The following is a 19678-nucleotide window of genomic DNA, read 5'->3' on the forward strand; positions in this document are numbered from 1 at the left end:
ACCAGGGGGCACATATAAACATCACTCACTTGATAGAAACTCACTCTTGTTCTGTCAGAACACATTCACATTTGCCTGAAAGCACAAAGAAGGCAGAGTTCATATAGACAACAACCACCTGCATGTACATTACTCCGTTAATTAAGGTCTGCTAATGATGACTTAGAGCTGTTGCCCTTCATGCACAGACAGCCACAGCCAGGCTGTTTAATTGCACAGCACTACAGAATCACATAACCATAAAAGCCATTCTTTATCTGTAACATTTAGAGAACAGTTCACTTCTAGACATGCTACAGTTGAGCCAAGTGAAACTTGTGCTACAAGTTTCTTTTTTCTTTTTTATTTTTATCCTCACTCCATTACTTCTGGGGCAGTTTGTAGCCAGTAAGAAAGTGCCATAAACTGTGGCACAGTCTGCTTAATCTGAGGCTGAGCAACAGAGAGCTCTCAACGGAGGAGGACTCTGGGCCTTCATTAGTTTTTGAACTCTCGACCTTTTTGTTCAGAAAAATATTTGCACTATGCTAGTTATTTTATAAGCACTCTAATCGCCACTTACAGAAAGAGAGAGAGAAAAGGAGCAAACAAGTACAAATTACTATCATAGCTCAGACACACACAACTACCAGTGTATCCTTCACCCACACAATCACTTCATCATAAAGTGCAGCAATGGAAAGAAAAATCACAGCTATTTGGTCTCTGACTTGGTCATCATTTTTTCCTCCCATATCACACCCTTCTCCTCCTCTCCCTCTGGCTGCCACCAGGGCTCTTTCAGCATTAATTATTTCTAGAGTGGAAATTTCAAAGTTTTCAGCCTTTTTTTCAAAGCTTCATTTGTTAAGAGCAGCTAATGTGATGCTAACTCAGAGCGTGGCTTTTTCCTGGAACAGCTGGGACACTGGGGCAGCCTGGTAGACAAAACATAAGGAAACAGTTTCAAAGGCTGCCATTAAAAACTCCTGGCATTTACAAGAGATAAGGGTTGGCCAGAGAGAGAAAAAACATGCTGTGGATGGGACAGAAGCCTTTCTCTGCAGAGAAGCTCTGGGGATGCTGCTACAACCCTCCAGTGTGACCACAGCCATGCTGAGGGGGCAAATCACACAACACTGAGATGCACCAATAGAAAAGAAATCATAAAATCGAGTGTTTACAATAAAGAACACATTTGCAGACTATTTCCCTTTCTTGTTAGAGACAGAGATTTTCAGTGTCCTTTATTATTCACAGATGTTTGGGGTTTTTTTCCCCAACGTCTGTTCCTATTCACTTTTTAAAATGCGATGTTGCAGATTTGGGGGGGAGGGGTAGTTTCCCATTACAAAACAAAAAGATGTTTGAACTCCACCTGCCAAACATTTAACTTCAGTCAGTAAGTGTCAACGAAGAAAACCACTTTCCCAGATGGAAAAAAGTGGAAAAAACCCACTTTTCTCTGCAGTCACAATACCCTTGGTGTACCTGTCAGAGGCTACAGCTTTCACCTCTCATTGCTGTTGCAGTTATGTGGGAGTTTTTTAAAAGAAAAAAAGATGCTGATGATAACAAAAACACACATGCAAAAGGTGTTGAAATAGATAGTGGTTCTCCTACTGTTGCTCACAGATCCCCAAAAATGACGACTAGGAATGGAGCAAAAAAGCTCAAATGGATTTTTACAAGCTGATTGGATAATGTAATGCTAATAAAAGGAAATGAACCCTCTTGTATGTTAAGGATAGCACCACTCATCCAGTATTAAAAAAAAAAAAAATAAGTTTTATGCTGTTTTACATCACTTGTTCTCTGATTCTTTTACATCTGTACAATGCAATAAAGTAATGCTTTCAATTTCTATTTTGTCCTAAACCATGCTCCAAATTCCTTCCTATGAACTGGGACATTCTTCCTTGAAATCAAAATAAAATTCAGGCTTCAGGATGGATGTGTTTTGCCTCCAAAAAGCAAATGTCCCCCATGGGACCCACATAAATGTAACCCAAATGCTTTGGGTAAAAGGAAAATGATACAAGATACCATTGATCACACACATGTTATGCGGCCTGTGACATTTAAATCACAAGCACGTGTGGTATCTTGTTCAGATATGAGGCAGGAAATACATTTTTAGAATACTGAAACTGCCAATAAAAAAGCTGGCTGAAATAACAGTTGATCCTAGGTGCATTAATTCCAGTGAACCCGAAAGTTGCAGCTCATTTCAATTCATCCTCTTCTGCCTGAAAACAATCTTCCCATTTGTCAGATTAACACAGTCCCTCAGCATTTAATGAGCAGTCATTGCAGCTTAATTTTTTCATTTTAATACCTTGAGGATGGAAGGAAGAGAAATCCTATCCTATTATTGAGAGATTTCATAGGCTGTAGCTATCACTGGGTCTTTTGTTGCTTCAGAAATCCCAGATCAAATCTGCTGCAAAAATATAGCTCAATTTTCGTGCCTTGCTGGGGGATATTGTTACCTCTCCCTACACCGAGCACTAATAATAACTCCCTACTCACTCCAAGGTGTAACTCCAGGTTTTGGCTTTGGCACTTTTAATCCAGATGCTCAGCGAGCTGAGGATGCTGAGGTGTCATCAGCAATGTCCCCACCACGCTGACAGCATGGCTTTCTGTCACCTCCTTCACAGCAGCAGCACTGAACCAGCACAGTGCACAACTGGACCCCCTGCACATCTCACTCTCTGGGGTCTTCCCTAGAATTTGGCACCAGCTAAAACCCTCAAGCATGTCCCCTTCTGTTCAAACACAGAGGTCCTCTTCTAAAATATTGGAGAAGCATGGAGTCAGCTAATGAGGAACCTCAGGGAAACATCTCCCTTCTGCAAAGCATAAAGCAAGTGAATGCAGTGTTTAATAGACAGTACTCACACTCCCAACACACAGAAAAGCATAATTGTATAAATACATTCCTTATTTCATCTCTAGCTCCAGAGGCCATTGCAGCTCCAGAAGTGTTAAGCTACACATCCTCTCAACAAATTCTCTTTGTAACACTCAAGCAGGTATCTCATGTGTGCCACTTGTTCAGTGGGGTTTTGCTGGGTAAACACCAGCCTCATTACTTGCTCCAAGCTCAAAAAAAACCCCCCAGATTTATCTACATACAGTGTGACAAAAGAGTTAAATAATCCCTTCCAAATAAGCTGAGCTCTTCACATGAGCTGCTCTGTTTGTGGACAGTGCCTGGTCATTTTATTTCCACCCTTCTAGAAAAACTATGGACCCCATACACTACTACACATCAATTTTATTTCCAGGAGCAAGGTTGGCTGCTGCATACAAGCCATACAGAAATTTAATGCAAAGCTCTGCATCCTGTGCATGCTGTGGTGAAGCTGTCCTATAACCACACCATGAGTTGCTGATGTTCCTTGTACAAACACCCATACAATTCTTCAAGCTTTTTGCCACAGAGTGCAATAGTCTCGCAGGGAAGTTAAAATTCTCTGCAGTTTAAGCAATAAAGCACATATGGTATATAAAACTCCCTAAATGTTTCTAAGCCCTTGTGATATCCAAGTAAAACATGGCAGATTTATCTCTGTGTTTTACAGCCATATTCTTTGTGTCACTGTTTCAGTTATTACTAAACTCTGCAAAAAAAAGTTGAAGCACAATTTCTACATAAAATACTGCTTGATTTATGATTATTTGCCTCACATTTTACTTTGATACTACATGTGGCTGCACTTCTATTTAACTCTGTTTTTTCTATCCTAGATACACATACAAAAATTTATCCAGTCTATACTTCTGAAATAAACATAAGCAAAAGCCACAGCTGATGAGAAATAGGCATTTCTTGGCATTTTCTTGTATTTGGGATATGGATTAAGCCTCCCACTGCATTACTCATTTTAGAAAATAAGGAACTGGTGTAATAGTCAAAAATACACTGACTTCAAAGTGCAATGTGACCTTTTATTTATATTGCTCGCTCTCTGGGGCATAGGCACAGCTGGGAGAAGTTCAGAGCTTGCAGCTAATCGGTTTAATTTGGAATTCCTTACTCTTGGCCCCGAGAGCTGCAGGAATTAAAGTTTTCAGCTTTTGACAGTGTGCACCTCCCAGAGCAAAGGCAGGCCCAGCTCTTGCAAACACCTCTCACTGTTGCATGATCCTGCCTGGTCACAGGCAGGGCTACAGATCAGGTGAGTGGTATTTGAAGGCACAAGCTTGAAAAAACCGACATTTTTAAGGATATCAACACAACCCATCACCATTCCCAAGCAGAGACAGCACTTACTTTCCTTGATAGGGAAAAGGGTTGGGCAGAGGCTGAAAGACTCTCTAGTAAGGATGAGGTCACAGGGTTTGGGGTGTGAGGGAGATCAGGGACCACCAGGGACCGATGGTGACAGCACTGCTGGTCCCTGCACACCGGGAGAGCATCCGGAATCCAGCCAGGGAGGGATCCTACAGGCACTGCACCAGGGAGGAAATTCCAGCTCCTCTGCCTCTCAGGGTCACACCTCATGCTTTAAAAGGCTGTGAGCTGATATGAGATTCACACCAGAGGGAAAACCCAAGGGAAGCTCCCAAGTGGAAAATGAAAGAAAAGCAGCCAGAGTCACATCTCTGTTAACCATTCAAGCCTGCTCAGCTGTGGCTGAAGTGGATCCTCCCCAAAGAAGCAGCTCTTCTTTCTGACAAGAGGAAGAGGTTGGATGGTGAGGATCTTCCACTCTCTGTGAAAATTGCCACAGATAATCACTCAAAGCTCAGCTGTTATGCACTGTAAAATAACTCCTTTTCATGTGCAGATCCATTCTGGGAGTCCTTCCCTAACACTCAGATGTGAAGTCATTCCAAAGCTGCCTTGAAAAGACAACAAGACATCATGCATGACTGGCCTTGTGGAACACGTCAGCTTCAGCCACTCTTCCCATGCACAGAGAGCCGTGATTCCCACACCCTGCCTCACCCCACTCCAGCAGTCACATCACCACGGTGAGTCACATCAGCTTTGTCCTTCACTGTTTGCTCAGTGGGCAATGGGAATCAAGGCAGAGAAGCCTAAAGACATTTTACTGGAAGTGTCTGTATGATTTTATGGAGGCAAACCAAAGGTATTTCCTAAGGAGATTGAGACATTTTTACAAATCACAGCTGCACAGCCACATGGGATCTGCACCATCATCTCTCTCAAGGAATTTTTTTGCAGAGCTTGTTATCAGGAACATAACTTTCAGAATGAGATAACATAAACCAAATGAAATAAACTAAAAATAATAATTTAAAAAATTAAAAGGAAATTAAAATAGAGATCCAATTTATGTGCATCAGGAATGCAGACCTGAAGCTGCAAAAAGCAGCAGAGATCCTCTTACCCCACAGTCCACCTCTCTCACCTGAGGGGTACTATAAGGTTTATTCAGCAGGTTCTGCACTTCCTGCTGTGACTCAGCCCATATCCAGCCACCTTACAGAACACATGAACCAGTGAATGTAACAGCATGGAGAAAGAAGTCAGACAAAAAATCAGCTTCCAGCTACGAAACATCCAAGGATCACAGGCTTGCAACAAGCACTTTCTAACATACAAAACAGTTTTCCCAAGCCAGAGCTGCATGTAACTATTTCGTTTCAGGAAGATGAAATAACATCTGATATCACACCACAAACTGCATAAATCTGGTACAGAAAGAAGAGTCATATACAGGTACACTTAGAACTTGTTGGTCTTTCCTTTTAACATAACCAAAGCAATAAAAAACGCATTCATCTCTGGCATATCTCTAAGAATAGGTAACAGCAGTACCCAACACGAGTCTGAGCATCTTTCTTGGGTTCATCAGTTCTTACTTCTCTGTTGTTCGTGCAGATGACACCTAGCAGAGTTCTATCCCGGATCTCCAGAGTTTTCCTGGTTACTGGGCAGAATCCCCATCTCAGAAGGTGACAGACTGTCCCAGGTCTCATGTCTAGGGCCCGTGGTTCTTTGGGCTCCAGGCTGGGAATGGAGAAGGCAGGACAGGGTGGACCCCTGCTCATGCCCCATTTGCTGGCAAATGGGATGGCCAGGAAAATCCAAAGTCTGCTATCAAAGACAGTAGGAACACTTTTACTAGCTCAAATTAGAGCTGGATTAAATCCTGAGAGCCACAAAATGGTTCTCTATGTTTTAGTGAACATCTTTAACAGAAGAAAGCTTGTTTTCCCTAGAAGAAATAACAAAAAGCCTGATTAAATCAATATTAACTACTCAGTGTTTTTATTCTCTTCCTTCCTGGATATCACAGTGCCTTCTCAGACACATCACTTGTGTGCAAGAGGTGACTGCAAGGTGTGATGCAAGACATGATTGCATCTTCTCAAAGCAAAACAAAGTTACACATAGCAGTGTATTGTGAAAACGTCTTTGTTTTTCTAATGTTAGAAAGTGCTCACTGCAACCCTGTGACCCTTAAAAGTTTTTCAGCTGGAGGTTGGCTTTTGATCTGTGCTGTTACAGTTAATTTCTTCCCATTATCTGCACAGACAGGATAGGAAAATCATATTTAATTCACTTCCCTGTGTTCCTGTCATGTGTACAGCACACCTTCCACAGGGCCCACTCACATTCAGTCCCCTGGGCTAGTCCTGCTTCATCCTCTGAACCACATTCCTCTTCATCATCACCGCAGTGATGGCAGAGCTTATACGCCAAAGGCAGATTTCAGAGAGCCAAGGGACAGTAGGGATTCATGTAAACTGTTAAACTGTTTATTGACACCAGCTGACATTTTACCATACAGAGGGTTTGCTGGGTTCTTTTAATAAAAAGAATGCTCTGGCCTAGAAGAGACAGGAAAATAAATCTGTTTTTATTTTCAGTACTTCTGCAGGTCACTAAGTAAATGGAATGTTACTGCATCTAGTGAAGCAATTTTTAACTGTGTTTAGGAAAGATGTTGTTATTATTAGGAATGCACGCACATCCCACAGAAGTGCTCTGGCCACAGCAGCTCTGCACAGGGCTCTGGCAAGTACTTTAACATCCCAAACTTCTCCCTCTCTTCTCCCCCTGGGCAGAGACGGAGATTTATAATAGACTAAGAAGCAGCAGAAATGCAGTTATGGGTGACTGTCCCACTTCTGTAATAGCAACAGCCTTTTTTTTTTTTCTTTTTTTTTTTTTTTTAGGATTAAGCAGCTCTCTGGATTAAAAAAAAAAAAAAAAAAAAAGCCCGAGTACTTTGGCACACAGATCACATATCAAAATATTAAGCTGGCTATTGTCAGAAAGAAGTTTAAGTCTGGTGCACTGCTAGTGTTTGCAGTGTCCAAGGGAAGGGAGGGATGAAATGCCACAAAGAATACACAACACAGAAGAACACTTCAAAACTCTTGCCACTAATCTCAGAGTGAGTAATAAGAGGTAGGGAAGCTAACAGAAATACTGTATTTAGGAAAATCACTGAACAGCATAGCAGTCCCTATTTTTAAACTTAGTTTTAGTTCTGAGTCAGTTTTTATATCCACCCTTAAAACTGCCTCATGCTTGAGTGCCCAACAAACACATGGCAGTACCTATGACATAAGATTTGCAGAGGTCTTCTGAACGTGAAAAGTACTGTCTGAAAGCTGTCAGGAACATTTTGTGACAGAACAGCTCTCACCTCAGCTGTAGGATACTCCCCCCCGCTTTAAGGCCTTACAGGAATACTAGCACTAAGGAGATGTGCCAATTAAATCCTTGTTCATTTGGATACAAGTATTTTTAATAGCAACTGATGACAGTCATGTCAGAAAGTGTAATGCATGACGCAGACACCAAAAAAAGCCTCATTTGGGTTGATCTCCAAAAGCCTTTTAAGACAGACACATGGGCAGGCTGCTTTTCTGAAGCAGAAGATGATAGCTTATATTTATACCAATCAAAAAGAGAAGAAAAGGAGTGGTGGACTAGAGGGATATTGTTTACCCAAACACGAACACTGCCCAGGATAGTGCACCTCTGTTTTCATGTTGGAGTTAATGTCTACACACAGATTAATTTACAAACCTACGTTAACAGAGATCATCAACAAGATGGGCCCTTAAATTTGCAAATCCCAGGAACTTTTGAAGTGATAGAAAATAACACTTACTACATATTCATGAGGGAGAAGGAAAACAATCAAAGCCGAGCATGAAGCAAGGACCTCGTACCTGCCTTGGGGCAGCTTTTCCCAGGGGTGTGATTTACAACTCCCACACCAGGTAAATACAATCTCTGGCCACGCTCCCTGTTACACAAATTACTCCTAAGCTTAGCCACAACAGGTTACAGAGAGCAGTGCTCAGTTCTCCATTCCCACACAGAGGCAAGAGGACAGCTAATCTTTCCTCACAGCATTTTCTCCCATTGCACAGATCAGGCAACACAAAGTGTTGTCTTAAGCTTTTTCTTCTTTCACGGCTACAGAAGAGTCTCAGTCCCCAGACAGGGCAAAGCGAGTTAACACCAAAATGAACAGTTCATGTTTAAAAGCCTCAGGCTCCAAAACTTCTGTTCCCTCCTCCCCAGTCAGTCATTACCACTCTCTCCAAAAAAGCTAAGTCCTGTTTGCAGAGAAATCAGTCAGGGTTTCTCCACCTCACAGAAAAAAACGCTGTTGAAGTATAGAATTGTGTAACTTTCGCTTGGGTCCGTAAAAGAGCTTGTCAGCAGTTTTCTCAGCACACTTGTTTGCCGCAAGCATCAGAACAGCTACACATTTTAAAAAACCTTACTGCAAAGCCCCCCTCCGGTGAGCACTTACTTAAAGCCAGAAAGGGGATATTTTCTACTATTTTGGTTTTTTTTTTCTTTTACACTGTCCTTGAAAGTCCATCCCCGGGATCCGCACTGCATATGGTCAGTGCAGTTCAAACATCCCAGTCCTGTGCTGCACATCCTCTGCATCCGCTCCGTGTGTTTTCCCAAAGCCCTGCGCCCCGCCTGGATTTATGGGAGAGATTTCTGCTTTCAAACACCGTACCCTACGTGCATACTTGAACATCATCATCCGAACCACTAGAAAACATGAGAAAGGCTCCAGGAATTCAATTCACCTAAAGTATTAAACAAAAACACTCCTCGCTTGCCCCAGTCTCCTCCTTAACAAGGCAAAAGTCATGGGAACATGATCCCGTAGGATGCCCGGCGCACAAACCCTGCCGATTTCCGCCGTGATGCAAAGCCCCGGGTACCCCCTGGCAAAAACCACCCCCTTTTCCCAGTTCTACTCGAAAAGAAGAGGAAAGGAAGAGGGGGAAAGGAAAGGAAAGGAAAGGAAAGGAAAGGAAAGGAAAGGAAAGGAAAGGAAAGGAAAGGAAAGGAAAGGAAAGGAAAGGAAAGGAAAGGAAAGGAAAGGAAAGGAAAGGAAAGGAAAGGAAAGGAAAGGAAAGGACCTCAAGATCGGGGGAAAAGAAAAAAAAAAAGGAAATTAAGAAAAAGGAGCCAAATATTTTTGTTAAATGTATCATGTTCTTACACCAAAACAAAAGAGCCCCATCCACTGGCCCAGAACTTCGTGGCTGCGCCTCAACTCCCGGGAAAATTCCACCTCGGACGGAATGACCCCCGTGTCCCGCTCCTCCGGCCCGGCCGCCCCAGGGCAGAGCGGCTCCGGTCCCGCTCCTTACCCGCTCCTGTCCCGCTCCGGTCCCTGCAGGGCCCGCCCGCCGCCGGGAGCGGAGCAGCGGCCGGGCCGGGCCGGGGGAGCGGCCAGGACAGGCTCCGCCCGGCGCATCCCGCGGGAGCATCCAGGAAAGGCAGCGCATCCCCGGGACAGCCAGCGAGGGCAAAGCTCCTCCGGGGACAGGAGAGCCTCCAAGGACGTGCAGCACGAGGCTTGGAACATATCAGAATCACCAACAGGACTGTACAGCCCTGTGCTACCTTAAAGTGATAGAAACTCCTTCTTGTCCATTCCCCTCTGCATGCACCCACCAGAGATGGCACGGTACCGTGCAGAAAGAATGCTCCCGAAAGGCCAGAACACACAAGAATGTGGATGATGAAGAGGGGGAAAACTATAAAACCCTCCAGAGCATTCCCAGGGACATGGAGCAGAGCTGCCAGGGATTGCAGACACTCGAATTGCCCCTTTGAAAGGCTTTCGAGCAGCAGGGACAGCCCACTTAGAGCAGCGAGATCCAGTTTCCTGTGTAATCCAACCAAAATTCTTTGTCAAGCATGATACATCCATTACAGCTCCACTGCTTTCCAGTGGTTGAGATTTCCCTTGTATTTTAATAAGGAAGGACCTCCTTCTGCAAACTGGTTTCTTTTGTCCCAGTTATCTCCCCTGTAAAGTTTTCTTGTTTTCTGCAAAAAAGAAGCAATCCTACTTCTTTGTTTAATGCATGGGAAGTACTATTCAGGCTCTGTCTGCATTTGCAATTGAAGTGTTCAGTACGCTTTTCCTTACAAATAAATTCTTCCATAAGCTTAACACCATTACTCAAAATGCACTGGGATGAACATTGGCCATTCATGGTATAAAAATTTCTGTGTTTGTTACTTTGATTTTTAAAAAATCCAGTGCCAAATTTAGCACGGAATTTTTTCACCATAATTTAACCAGTAACTTGCAAGCCAGTGAATTGTCACATTCTTCTCTCCTTGAAGGCCTTTTTTGAGCAGTGCCAGGCTGAGGTCTCCAGGCTCACAGCCACAGGGTTAGGCATCTCCACCTGCCTCCCTCATCCAGCATGGCAGCCCTGGAAGTGCCAGGGCCTCATCCCAACCTCTTCCCTTGGGAACTCCATCCCTGTAAGTCGTCTGCCCTTGAAATCCAGGCCTGGTGTCAAAATTGTATTTCCATTAAAAATTGTATCTTCCATAAACAATACAGTCTTCTGCCTTCTCCCAGGACACACCCAGTCCCTTAGCAGAGGGAATCAGTGGATCAATACCTCCTGTTTTACCAAAATGCCAGGAAACTTGAAATAATTTCTAATATTTTTCTATATACTCCAAAATGAGTCCTTCGAACTCCCATGTACTCCTGCACAACATTCAATGAAACTTTTTTTTCCTGTTTAGCTTCCATATTAGCTCTTCCCAATAGTTTTCAAGTGGGAAGGGTATTAATTTATCATATCTTCTTGTCAAAGCATGCATATCTAAAAACAGATCAGATTTTCCTTTGCTGAAACAAGTATATATGTTTTCAAGAACAGATTATTCTTCCCCAGTAAATTCTGCTCTCATTTTCTCTTCCAAAATAATTCAGTGCAATATGAACTCAAGCATCAGAGGAAAAAAACCCCTGATACTAAAATTAAAATTCCTTAATATAATTTGACTTTGATGAACAGTATATGCAGAAAAATTAGAACTATGAGAAGTTATTTCTACTGTAAATACAATTTGAAGAGCACTTCACATAAAGATACGGTATTATATGTTGCTAGAGGCCTTTATAAAACTCATTCAACATTTTACAACACTAACAAATTCAGTTTACGTTGCTGACTATATTTAAATTGATTTTAACATGAATTGCAGTATATTGCCTGTTTGTAAAATGTTTACCATCTATGACTATTTTATCAAAACTGAAACCTGTCAGTTCGTATCTGGCTAGAACCAAATAGTTGTAAATAGAGACAGAAAAACACTTGTTTCTAGACTTATTTTAACTCTTTTCTCTACTGCTTTGCTTTTATTTTAGCAAGAAATTTCTGCAAAAGTTCATCTTAACTAAGATGTATTTTGCTTTGAAAACTCAAATTCTCTTCACAATAAATGAATCCATCTTTCTCTGAGTACAATTGCTATTAGAAACTTACAAGCTTAGTATACTCACTATTTAAATGATATATATTTATTACATACAAATTGGTTATAGAAATTTAGCATATTAATGCCCTTTTTGTGAGAAATTGAGTCCTTATTGGCTTCAAATGTTCCTGACCTCATGGGCTACATCAGTAGTCTAAGAGAAACTTGTTCTTGCCTGCTTGTTTGGACTAAAAATAAACCAGACTTTCCAGACTTCAAAAGAAACTTTTGGTCAAGTTGATTGTCCCCTCTCCAGGTTCGTATTTTCTGTCCAACCCTGCACATGTTACAGACAATTTAAAAGTCACTAAATATAAGGCACAGAAGAGGTGCAGCACCAGTTCCAGGCTTACAGCTGTTCCCTAGGCCAAAGGCTGCAGTTAATGAAACTGCACTGAAATTCTCAGTTCAGACCTCTTCAAGCTCATAATTTCATTAAAATAATCTTTCTTGGATACAGTGTTCTGCATTCACTATTCAAGCACAAACTGAAGACTTTTAAATCCAAGAGAAAAGAAACTTGAAGCTTTAAGGGAGAGCAGGTAAGGATGAAGGCTCTGTCTGGGACACAAAGGGTGATGTAAGGTGTTCTCACACTCATTTCAGAAGTAAAGGACTTTATACAGACAGAGCCTGAAGGGAGCTGCATGCCACCATTGACTAGATGTCAAGTCAATTCATGAAAGATTCCCTAGTGCCTAAAATAACTGGAAACTACCTGGACTCTTGAGCTTTATGGGTTTAACTTCTCAGGACAAAGCCATGATGTTTATGGGAGATCATAACTACAGTTTTCACAGCAGGCCTGGGATTCAAAGGCTTCTTCATTAGTTAAGACCTCATCAGTTTAGAAAGTTTTGGACTCACACGGTGAATCAGTGCTGAAACAGATAAATTATGCTTTCTACTATTATGCTATCTCTGCAATTCCCATGGAAGAAGTTCATAACGAGAGTTCTTTTTAGGGCTGGTAGTGGGGTGTCTTGCCCTGCAAACTAAGCCCAAGGAGAATCACAGAGTTGTTTTTTCGCAGCTCAGCATTGCAGAATGCGAGTCTTTGCCTCTGTAAGGAGCTGGGTGATTCTGAATGAGCCCTGACGTGTCTAAAGCTGCCTCCACACACAGCAGAGGCAGACAATGAGAGCTGCCCCAGGCAAGTTTCCATGGGCTCCAGTTCACAGCCCAGCTCAGGCCCTGCTTTACAAAGGTCCCCCCAAACTCTTCTCTGTCTCCCTCTGTAACCAAGCTGGCAGCACTGCAGGCACAACTGCACTTAAAGGAAGTTTTTAACTCTGTGATTAAAATAAATATTCGGGAATTTGGGCAAAAATAGCCTCTTCTAAACAAACGTGGTTTGAATTCACAGCTAAGCAATACTGCAGGTAGTGACAGAGGAGAAAATGCCAAGACAGAACATGCATTCCTAGAGCAGCATCCAGTCTTCGTGGGAGGAAGTAATCAGGCCTCTGGCAGCAATTACAATTTTTTACTGCACTAAGCTTTGTTTTTATTATGACCCTGCTGTTGCTAAGATAGTGCTCTCAAATTACCTTACATACAGACTGTATTAAACAAGAGGTTTGCCCAATTTACAGGGCCAGATGGTTCTCCAAAGTTTAATATATCATTGGATTTACACTAATAAAAAAATCCCCACAGCCTTGACACTGCTCAGCCAAGCCAGTAAATAACTTCTCCATTCTCCTGATAGGCACTACATGGATACAAAGTTTATTTCCTTTCCTGTTTCTAATTGCCTTGCATGTCAGAGCAAATCTGGTTTTTGGAGGCTCTGGACCAAAGACCTTCACACCAAAACTTCATCTGCCAGCGAGGGAAGGTAGGGCAGGTGAAGCAGCAGGATTATAAATACAAATTAGAAATGAAGGTGGCTTGGGAAAAAGGGAAAATAACCATATAAACAGCCAAAGGTAGTAAAAAAACCTGTTCCAGCCTGGGTACTTTACATCCATTGATAAACAAACACTTCAGCTGATTGCTGTTTAAATTACAGATGTAACAATTAAAAATAATCATCATTCAAACAGCAATGACATGCACCCTTACACAGCTTATGACGACAGCCTAAGATCCCCATTTTAGAAGTTAAGCTTTCAGGCGGGGGAATCTGTGACCTCTAAGAGTTTAAGGCCTTTTAAAATGGACCATGGCTTTGGTGCTTCTTGGGCAGTTTCAAATTGATGAAGCAGTGGTTCTTAAGAGGGCAATCTTGAAGTTAAATTAATGCCTGATTACAACAAATATTTATTTTGTACACACACAATAGGTACTGGGGATGTGCTTTCAGAAATCTAGGACAGCTGAACATTTTAAAAGCCTTGAACATGTTAGTATAACTTTGAAACAAAGCTCAGGAAGATTTTTTTTTTAATCCAATTAAAACCATTAAAATAGTGCTGTTTTCTGAATTAACCACTTAAGCCTGAGAGTGAGAGATTATTCATGGGGCACCCAACGTTACGGAGAAATGAATTAAGCACTCAAAAAATGCTTTAAAAACTTGTGTGTCATAGTCAACTGTCATTAAAAAGGTAACTGACATCCGGGATTTTCTTTAACCCTGGTTTTACACTGTAATGTGCTAAAGGCTTTTACACTTTACAAAACTTTTTCACTGGTTTCCCCAATTAACCACCTAGAAGGCAAACATTCACATTGTACATTTTTGAAGATTAGTTCTATTAGTAAAACTTCCTTGCCCAGATTTTGCACATTCCATGATGCTCTGCATATACCATTGCAAACAAAGTAGTTCAAAATAATTTTTCTGGCAAACTTTGCCTCAAAGATTTTTGGCTGCAATGTTAAAACAAGTCTTCAGTTTTTTAATAGCAAAGCCTTGTGCACTAACCATTTAGACATTTAACAGCATTTGAGATATTGAGAAAGATTCAGCATCACCTGGTTAGCAGGTAACAAGGAGTTGGTATTTCCACCTGATCCAATTTCTAATGCCACTGAGTTAAATGCAATATCCCGTGGCCCCCTACAACACTACTACAGCAGTATCCAAAACACCGATTTAAATTTCTTTTGCCAGATTTTATTTTTGGGTATTGATAGTTTACAGTTGTCTAGAACTTAATCAAAAGATTTCCTTGAAAACCTGAAGGCAGCATAAGTGACCAGAATTGTCTCTTCTTGAGCATGGTTATTGCTTGGTGAGGGGGACACCCAGATACATTCCTGAATAACACTGCAAAGCAAAAATGCTGATAAACTGATGTACATTGGAATTGTACATAAATGCCTATACATTCTACATGAATTTCAGCTTGGACATTGGGGTATACTCTGAACACGCATTTGATTTTTTTAATGCAAATTCTAAACACACACTGTTTTTATTCAGACATGCAAAAAATGGCCTAAGCAAAATCCTTTTCTGAATGCAACAACCTATGAAAAATAGTATCAGCAAAAGTAGTATCAGTTCAGCAATTTGATTCCGAGAATTAAAATAACTGGATTAGTACCTTCAGTGCAAGACGAAAGTTCTCAGAAAAGGCAGCTTCAAAAGAACTGGAATAAAGCAATTAGCTTCCCAACCCTAAATGAAACAGTTGAAGCTGTATCTGCTTCCATAAAATGGCTGGAGAGAAAGCCAACACTTCCCAACCCTCATTAGCACCAGCACATAGTTCTTAATTCAACATCAATAAGAAACCCTGCAGGCTCTCCCCATTTCCTCTCACTTTCACAACCACTTCTATTTTGCATTTCTGAAAGGAAAACCTATCAGAACAAAGAGAAGCACTGAGAGCACCTAGACTGGTGTAACAACATCAGCAAAAGCTGGAACACCCCACCACAATGTCACACTCTGCAGCCCGGGCATAGCCAGAAGTAAGGAAAACATCAAGCTGGTTTCATGTGGTTGATTTTATTATTACATACTGGTAATACATTTCAACACATCTGATATCAGAGTAAACCCCTGTGGGACAAATAAGTGCCATAATGGGAATTATGGAACAGAAGATTGATGTGGAAAGTGTGAAGCAGCACAGCATCTGATTAAAAAGAAAAAAAACACAACCAAAAAAACACAACCAAAAAACCAAACCCAATCCCACCCTCCAACAACAAATCAATGCCATGAAAACTTGTGATACGCAACTTCACTTGAAAAAAAAATTAAAAAAAAAAAAAATCTTAGGAGAGGCCTAAAGTTCACAAACTTCTGAACACAGGAAAAGCCATGTGCATCCCCACAGTGAATCCACCACAACTTAATTCCATGAAGCCCTTTTGCAAATTCAGTGTTTAAATGTTCTACGTATTTCATATTCTTCTTTACTGTAAGAGAGCACAGTAAGCTGATCTATTCTACACACATTGTTTCACTCTGTTGGGGCAAATGACAATCACAGTTTCCTCTAGCCTTAAACAGCTATTTCAACCAATATATATATACATACATGTGTAAACAAAATGTTATAGAAATGGCTTAAAGCAATTTCATTGAAGTAGCCCAATTCAGCTATTTATGCTCTTTACCTCAAAAAGTGCCAAATACAAGCAGGAAAGGTTTCCACTGTTGCAGTCTAACAATGATCCCATTTACTTGGTGAATTCGTAAAAATCATTTCAAGCCACAATTCTGATTAATTCTAATGGGCTGAGAACAGGAGTAATACATTTACAGTAACTGCACAGCTTGCATGGCCAAAAAAAATCTCCAAACTCATTTTTAAACTGTTATTAACAAGTAATGGAATGTACATGTGCTGACCATTAAATGTAGAACTCAAAAATAGACACTTACTGCACCAATCCAAATTTGTTAATGCAGAAACATATTTGAAAATATACAAAATCTGAAGTTGTTACATGAAATCAAAACCTGGTTTTAAAAAGTGCACAGTAAAAACTGAAGGTAATTACTATATAAATTATCCACAGAATGTGCATTTCCTGGTTTAGAGCCAACATTAAGTTCTGTTTTATCTGTTACAAGTTCTAAATATTTTAAAGCCATTTACAGCACCAATTCAGTTTTTACTAGACCCAATACCAGCCTCTGCCTCCTGGAACAAACAGGAACTGGATAATGAATGGTCACTATCTGCATCCTGTGCAGCAGCAGCTTCCAAAGACTCAGCTGTAAACTATCGATTTTTGTTCTTTTTAGAATTTCCCTGCAAGAAGAAACAAGCAAAGAGAATGTTATCATTCAAGTAAGGAAATCTAGACAGGTAACATACAAAATTTGATGTCTGATAATTCATGCTTACAGCAAATAAGGTACAGTCAGACTGAAAATACACAGTTCACAGACTTCTAATTTTTGACAGATTGTAATCATTTGCTCTGAAAATTCCTCTATTTCTATAAGCACAGCAGAGGCAAGTACCAGGTATCTCAAATAAGCACAACAGTTCCTTACTACAACTGAAACCTGTGAAAGACATTTGAGGAACACCCCAAGACATTCAATTGTATTAATTACCACTAACATTGAAAGGGCAGTGAAGGCAAGTCAAATCATAATCCACCTTCAGATGGTACTCCAAATAACTTCTCATAGAATAATTGCATCAAATTAAAAATCAATCCCCCATCATACTGTTGGTTTTTTTATAAAACTGATTTTATTTTAATTCAGGTTGTACAGATTATTCCTAGTTCAGAAGAGAGTTTGTTCCACAGCTAGCCAACTCACATTTGACCTGCAGTAATTCCAGAAAGGAAATGTGGAGCTTAAAATAAAGTTTTGTGCAATAGTTACTTTCTGGCAATTCTCAGTCTTCCTATTTCCTGAAGATAACATTTGTTTTGAATCTAACTAACAACTCTCTCTAAGTGATAAGGGCTTTAACTGCATAATTTGGATTTCAACTGCATCCCCTTCTACATTTGGTAACATTTGAAAACGTGTGTAGCTTCTGTTGTGAGATTCTGAGGTCTTTACAGACAGATTGAAGTTTTAGAAGTCTTAGAAGAATGGCAAGTGAGAAATTCCAGAAAACATTTTATAAAAACATTAAATGCTTTGGTCAGTATGCGGCCAAGAGCTTCCTTCTGGAAACACAAGGGCTTATACACCACAAAGTTATTTTAAAGAATACAATACCAAGTTAAAACACTCCAATCTGAAAAGTGGGGAGAAGAATTTACTCTAAAAAAATAAAAATCACCATAATGGGATCTTTAATCAGAACATGGATTTTTTAAATTATTCTTTTTTTTTTTTTATTCCTTCAGTGATACCTGCTTCCATGCATCCCACAATTAAGGAGAATAATGGTAATTTATTTGTTTCACAGTCAGACAAGCAAAGGGCAAAGGCTTTCACAACATCTGTTCTTCACTAGAAGCATCACAATAGGATATACCATGGTTTAATCACTGGTTGCTCAAAAAAGCAGACTTCTGTATTTTTCATCATTAGGTAAGTTAAAAATTTGTTTCTCACAAGTGGGTAGACTCCTTTCCCAGTAAAGAATTTAAGTGCTCATTTCAAGTTCACAGAAGAATACGAGTGGCAAATTTTTCATTCCTACACAAGGGACAGACAATCTAGAATATGGAAATAAAACAGAGAAAGAGACCAGCTGCCAAGGACAGAGTATGCTGCAACCAAAAGGAGTGCAGAAGGGACACTTCTACCCAGAACTTAATCATAATCACCCAGCCTCACCAGCTGGATTTGCAAATAGTTCCATTTTCACCAAGTTTAAACAAAAAAATTGAGTGATCTGCCATCAGAGGGTACACTATGAGAATGTGAAGCAGTGACATGAAGAGCTTGTTCTTTCCCACATGTATGTTTTGCAAGAATTTTTGGTTCACTGAAACAAAGGAGCAAGTTTGAAGTTTTCTTTCCAACTGGCTCAGAGTAAGAATTACAGCTTGTGAGGTTGTTTGTCCAAGGACAGTACTGCAGGAACATCAAATGAAATCCTTACACCCCCAGCTGCAGCCAAGGCCCTGTGCCAGCACTGCCAGCTCACCTTACTGGCCATCTTTAGTGTATCAATCTCTTCCCTTTGCTTAGTCAAGGTTTCATTCATACTGCACAGATGGTCACTCATCATGCTTAACTGGTCCTCGTAGCTCCTCTTTGTTGTCATCAGTTCATCCTAAGGGAAAAATGAAATAACCAGAGACCCTGGCTCAGTACTGGTGATACCTGGCAAAGCAGCACATTTCCACCTCCACTTAGTAAGCTTTTGATGCTGAGTGTGTGCAATTCAGCTAAAAAAACCCAACCAGTTTTATGAAAGGAAGTCAACAGCTACTTTTCTTTTACCTGAAGTCTCATGCATGGTTTGTTCCCTATAGTTTTGTTGTTTCCTTAGATTTCTCCCCCACTTTTTATGGCTTACAAAAAGGAGTAACAGCTAAGTTTACCATTGCTTCCAGCCAGGAAACAAGTAGTGTTTATAGGGTTAAAGCATGGCCTGCACAAGAACACACATGGCCTCCAAAGCTGAGAGAATCCCCACTCCACATGCAGCTAGAGAGAGCTATGATCTCTCTGAGATTACAGAGACATGGGGGGATAGTGTGCATGAGTAGAACATAGCAATGAAGGGATATACACACTTCAGGAAGGACAGAAGGGAAGAAATCATGCTGTCTGTGAAGAAATGGCTTGAAGAGTATTAAATCTCATAAGTAGGAGAACAACAGGATGATATGACAGGCATCTGCTGCAAGCAGATAAAAATCTCCCATCCACAGACCCTGATCCCCATAAGGGATTTCAACTACTCTGACATGGCCTTGAAGGGCAGCAAGGTGGAACACAAGCAACTGAGGAGTTGTCTTGAGTATGGAAAAGAATTTCTTGATTCAATGGGATCAAGAGATGCTCTCTGCTGGACCTGTTACTCACAAGTAAGCTGGTCAGGGATGTGTAAGCCAATGGCAGCCTTGGCTCCAGCTACCATGAGTTAG

General features: G+C 40.8%; 2 protein-coding genes across 4 annotated transcripts in view; both read right to left on the minus strand.

The window, feature by feature from the left end:
• STON1 (stonin 1) overlaps positions 1-9644 on the minus strand; it is a 24215-nt gene extending 14571 nt beyond the window's left edge. Inside the window, exon 1 of one of the 3 annotated variants that reach the window (XM_088161034.1) lies at positions 9607-9644. The gene's annotated coding sequence lies outside the window, so the exon portion shown is untranslated. Of the gene's footprint in view, positions 1-9455 lie in introns of all 3 variants that reach the window. The other 2 variants (XM_088161035.1, XM_088161036.1) reach the window with 2 other exon arrangements.
• Positions 9645-15636: 5992 nt separating this feature from the next.
• PPP1R21 (protein phosphatase 1 regulatory subunit 21) overlaps positions 15637-19678 on the minus strand; it is a 34651-nt gene continuing 30609 nt past the window's right edge. Inside the window, exons 21-22 of the mRNA XM_014877443.2 lie at positions 18730-18858; positions 15637-16914 (exon numbers count right to left, since the gene is read on the minus strand). Of these exons, the coding sequence (XP_014732929.1) occupies positions 16885-16914; positions 18730-18858 (159 nt within the window). The 3' untranslated portion in view covers positions 15637-16884. The remainder of the gene's footprint in view (positions 16915-18729; positions 18859-19678) is intronic.

This window comes from Sturnus vulgaris, chromosome 3 (assembly GCF_052056855.1).
Source record: "Sturnus vulgaris isolate bStuVul1 chromosome 3, bStuVul1.hap1, whole genome shotgun sequence".
Lineage (NCBI taxonomy): Eukaryota > Metazoa > Chordata > Aves > Passeriformes > Sturnidae > Sturnus > Sturnus vulgaris.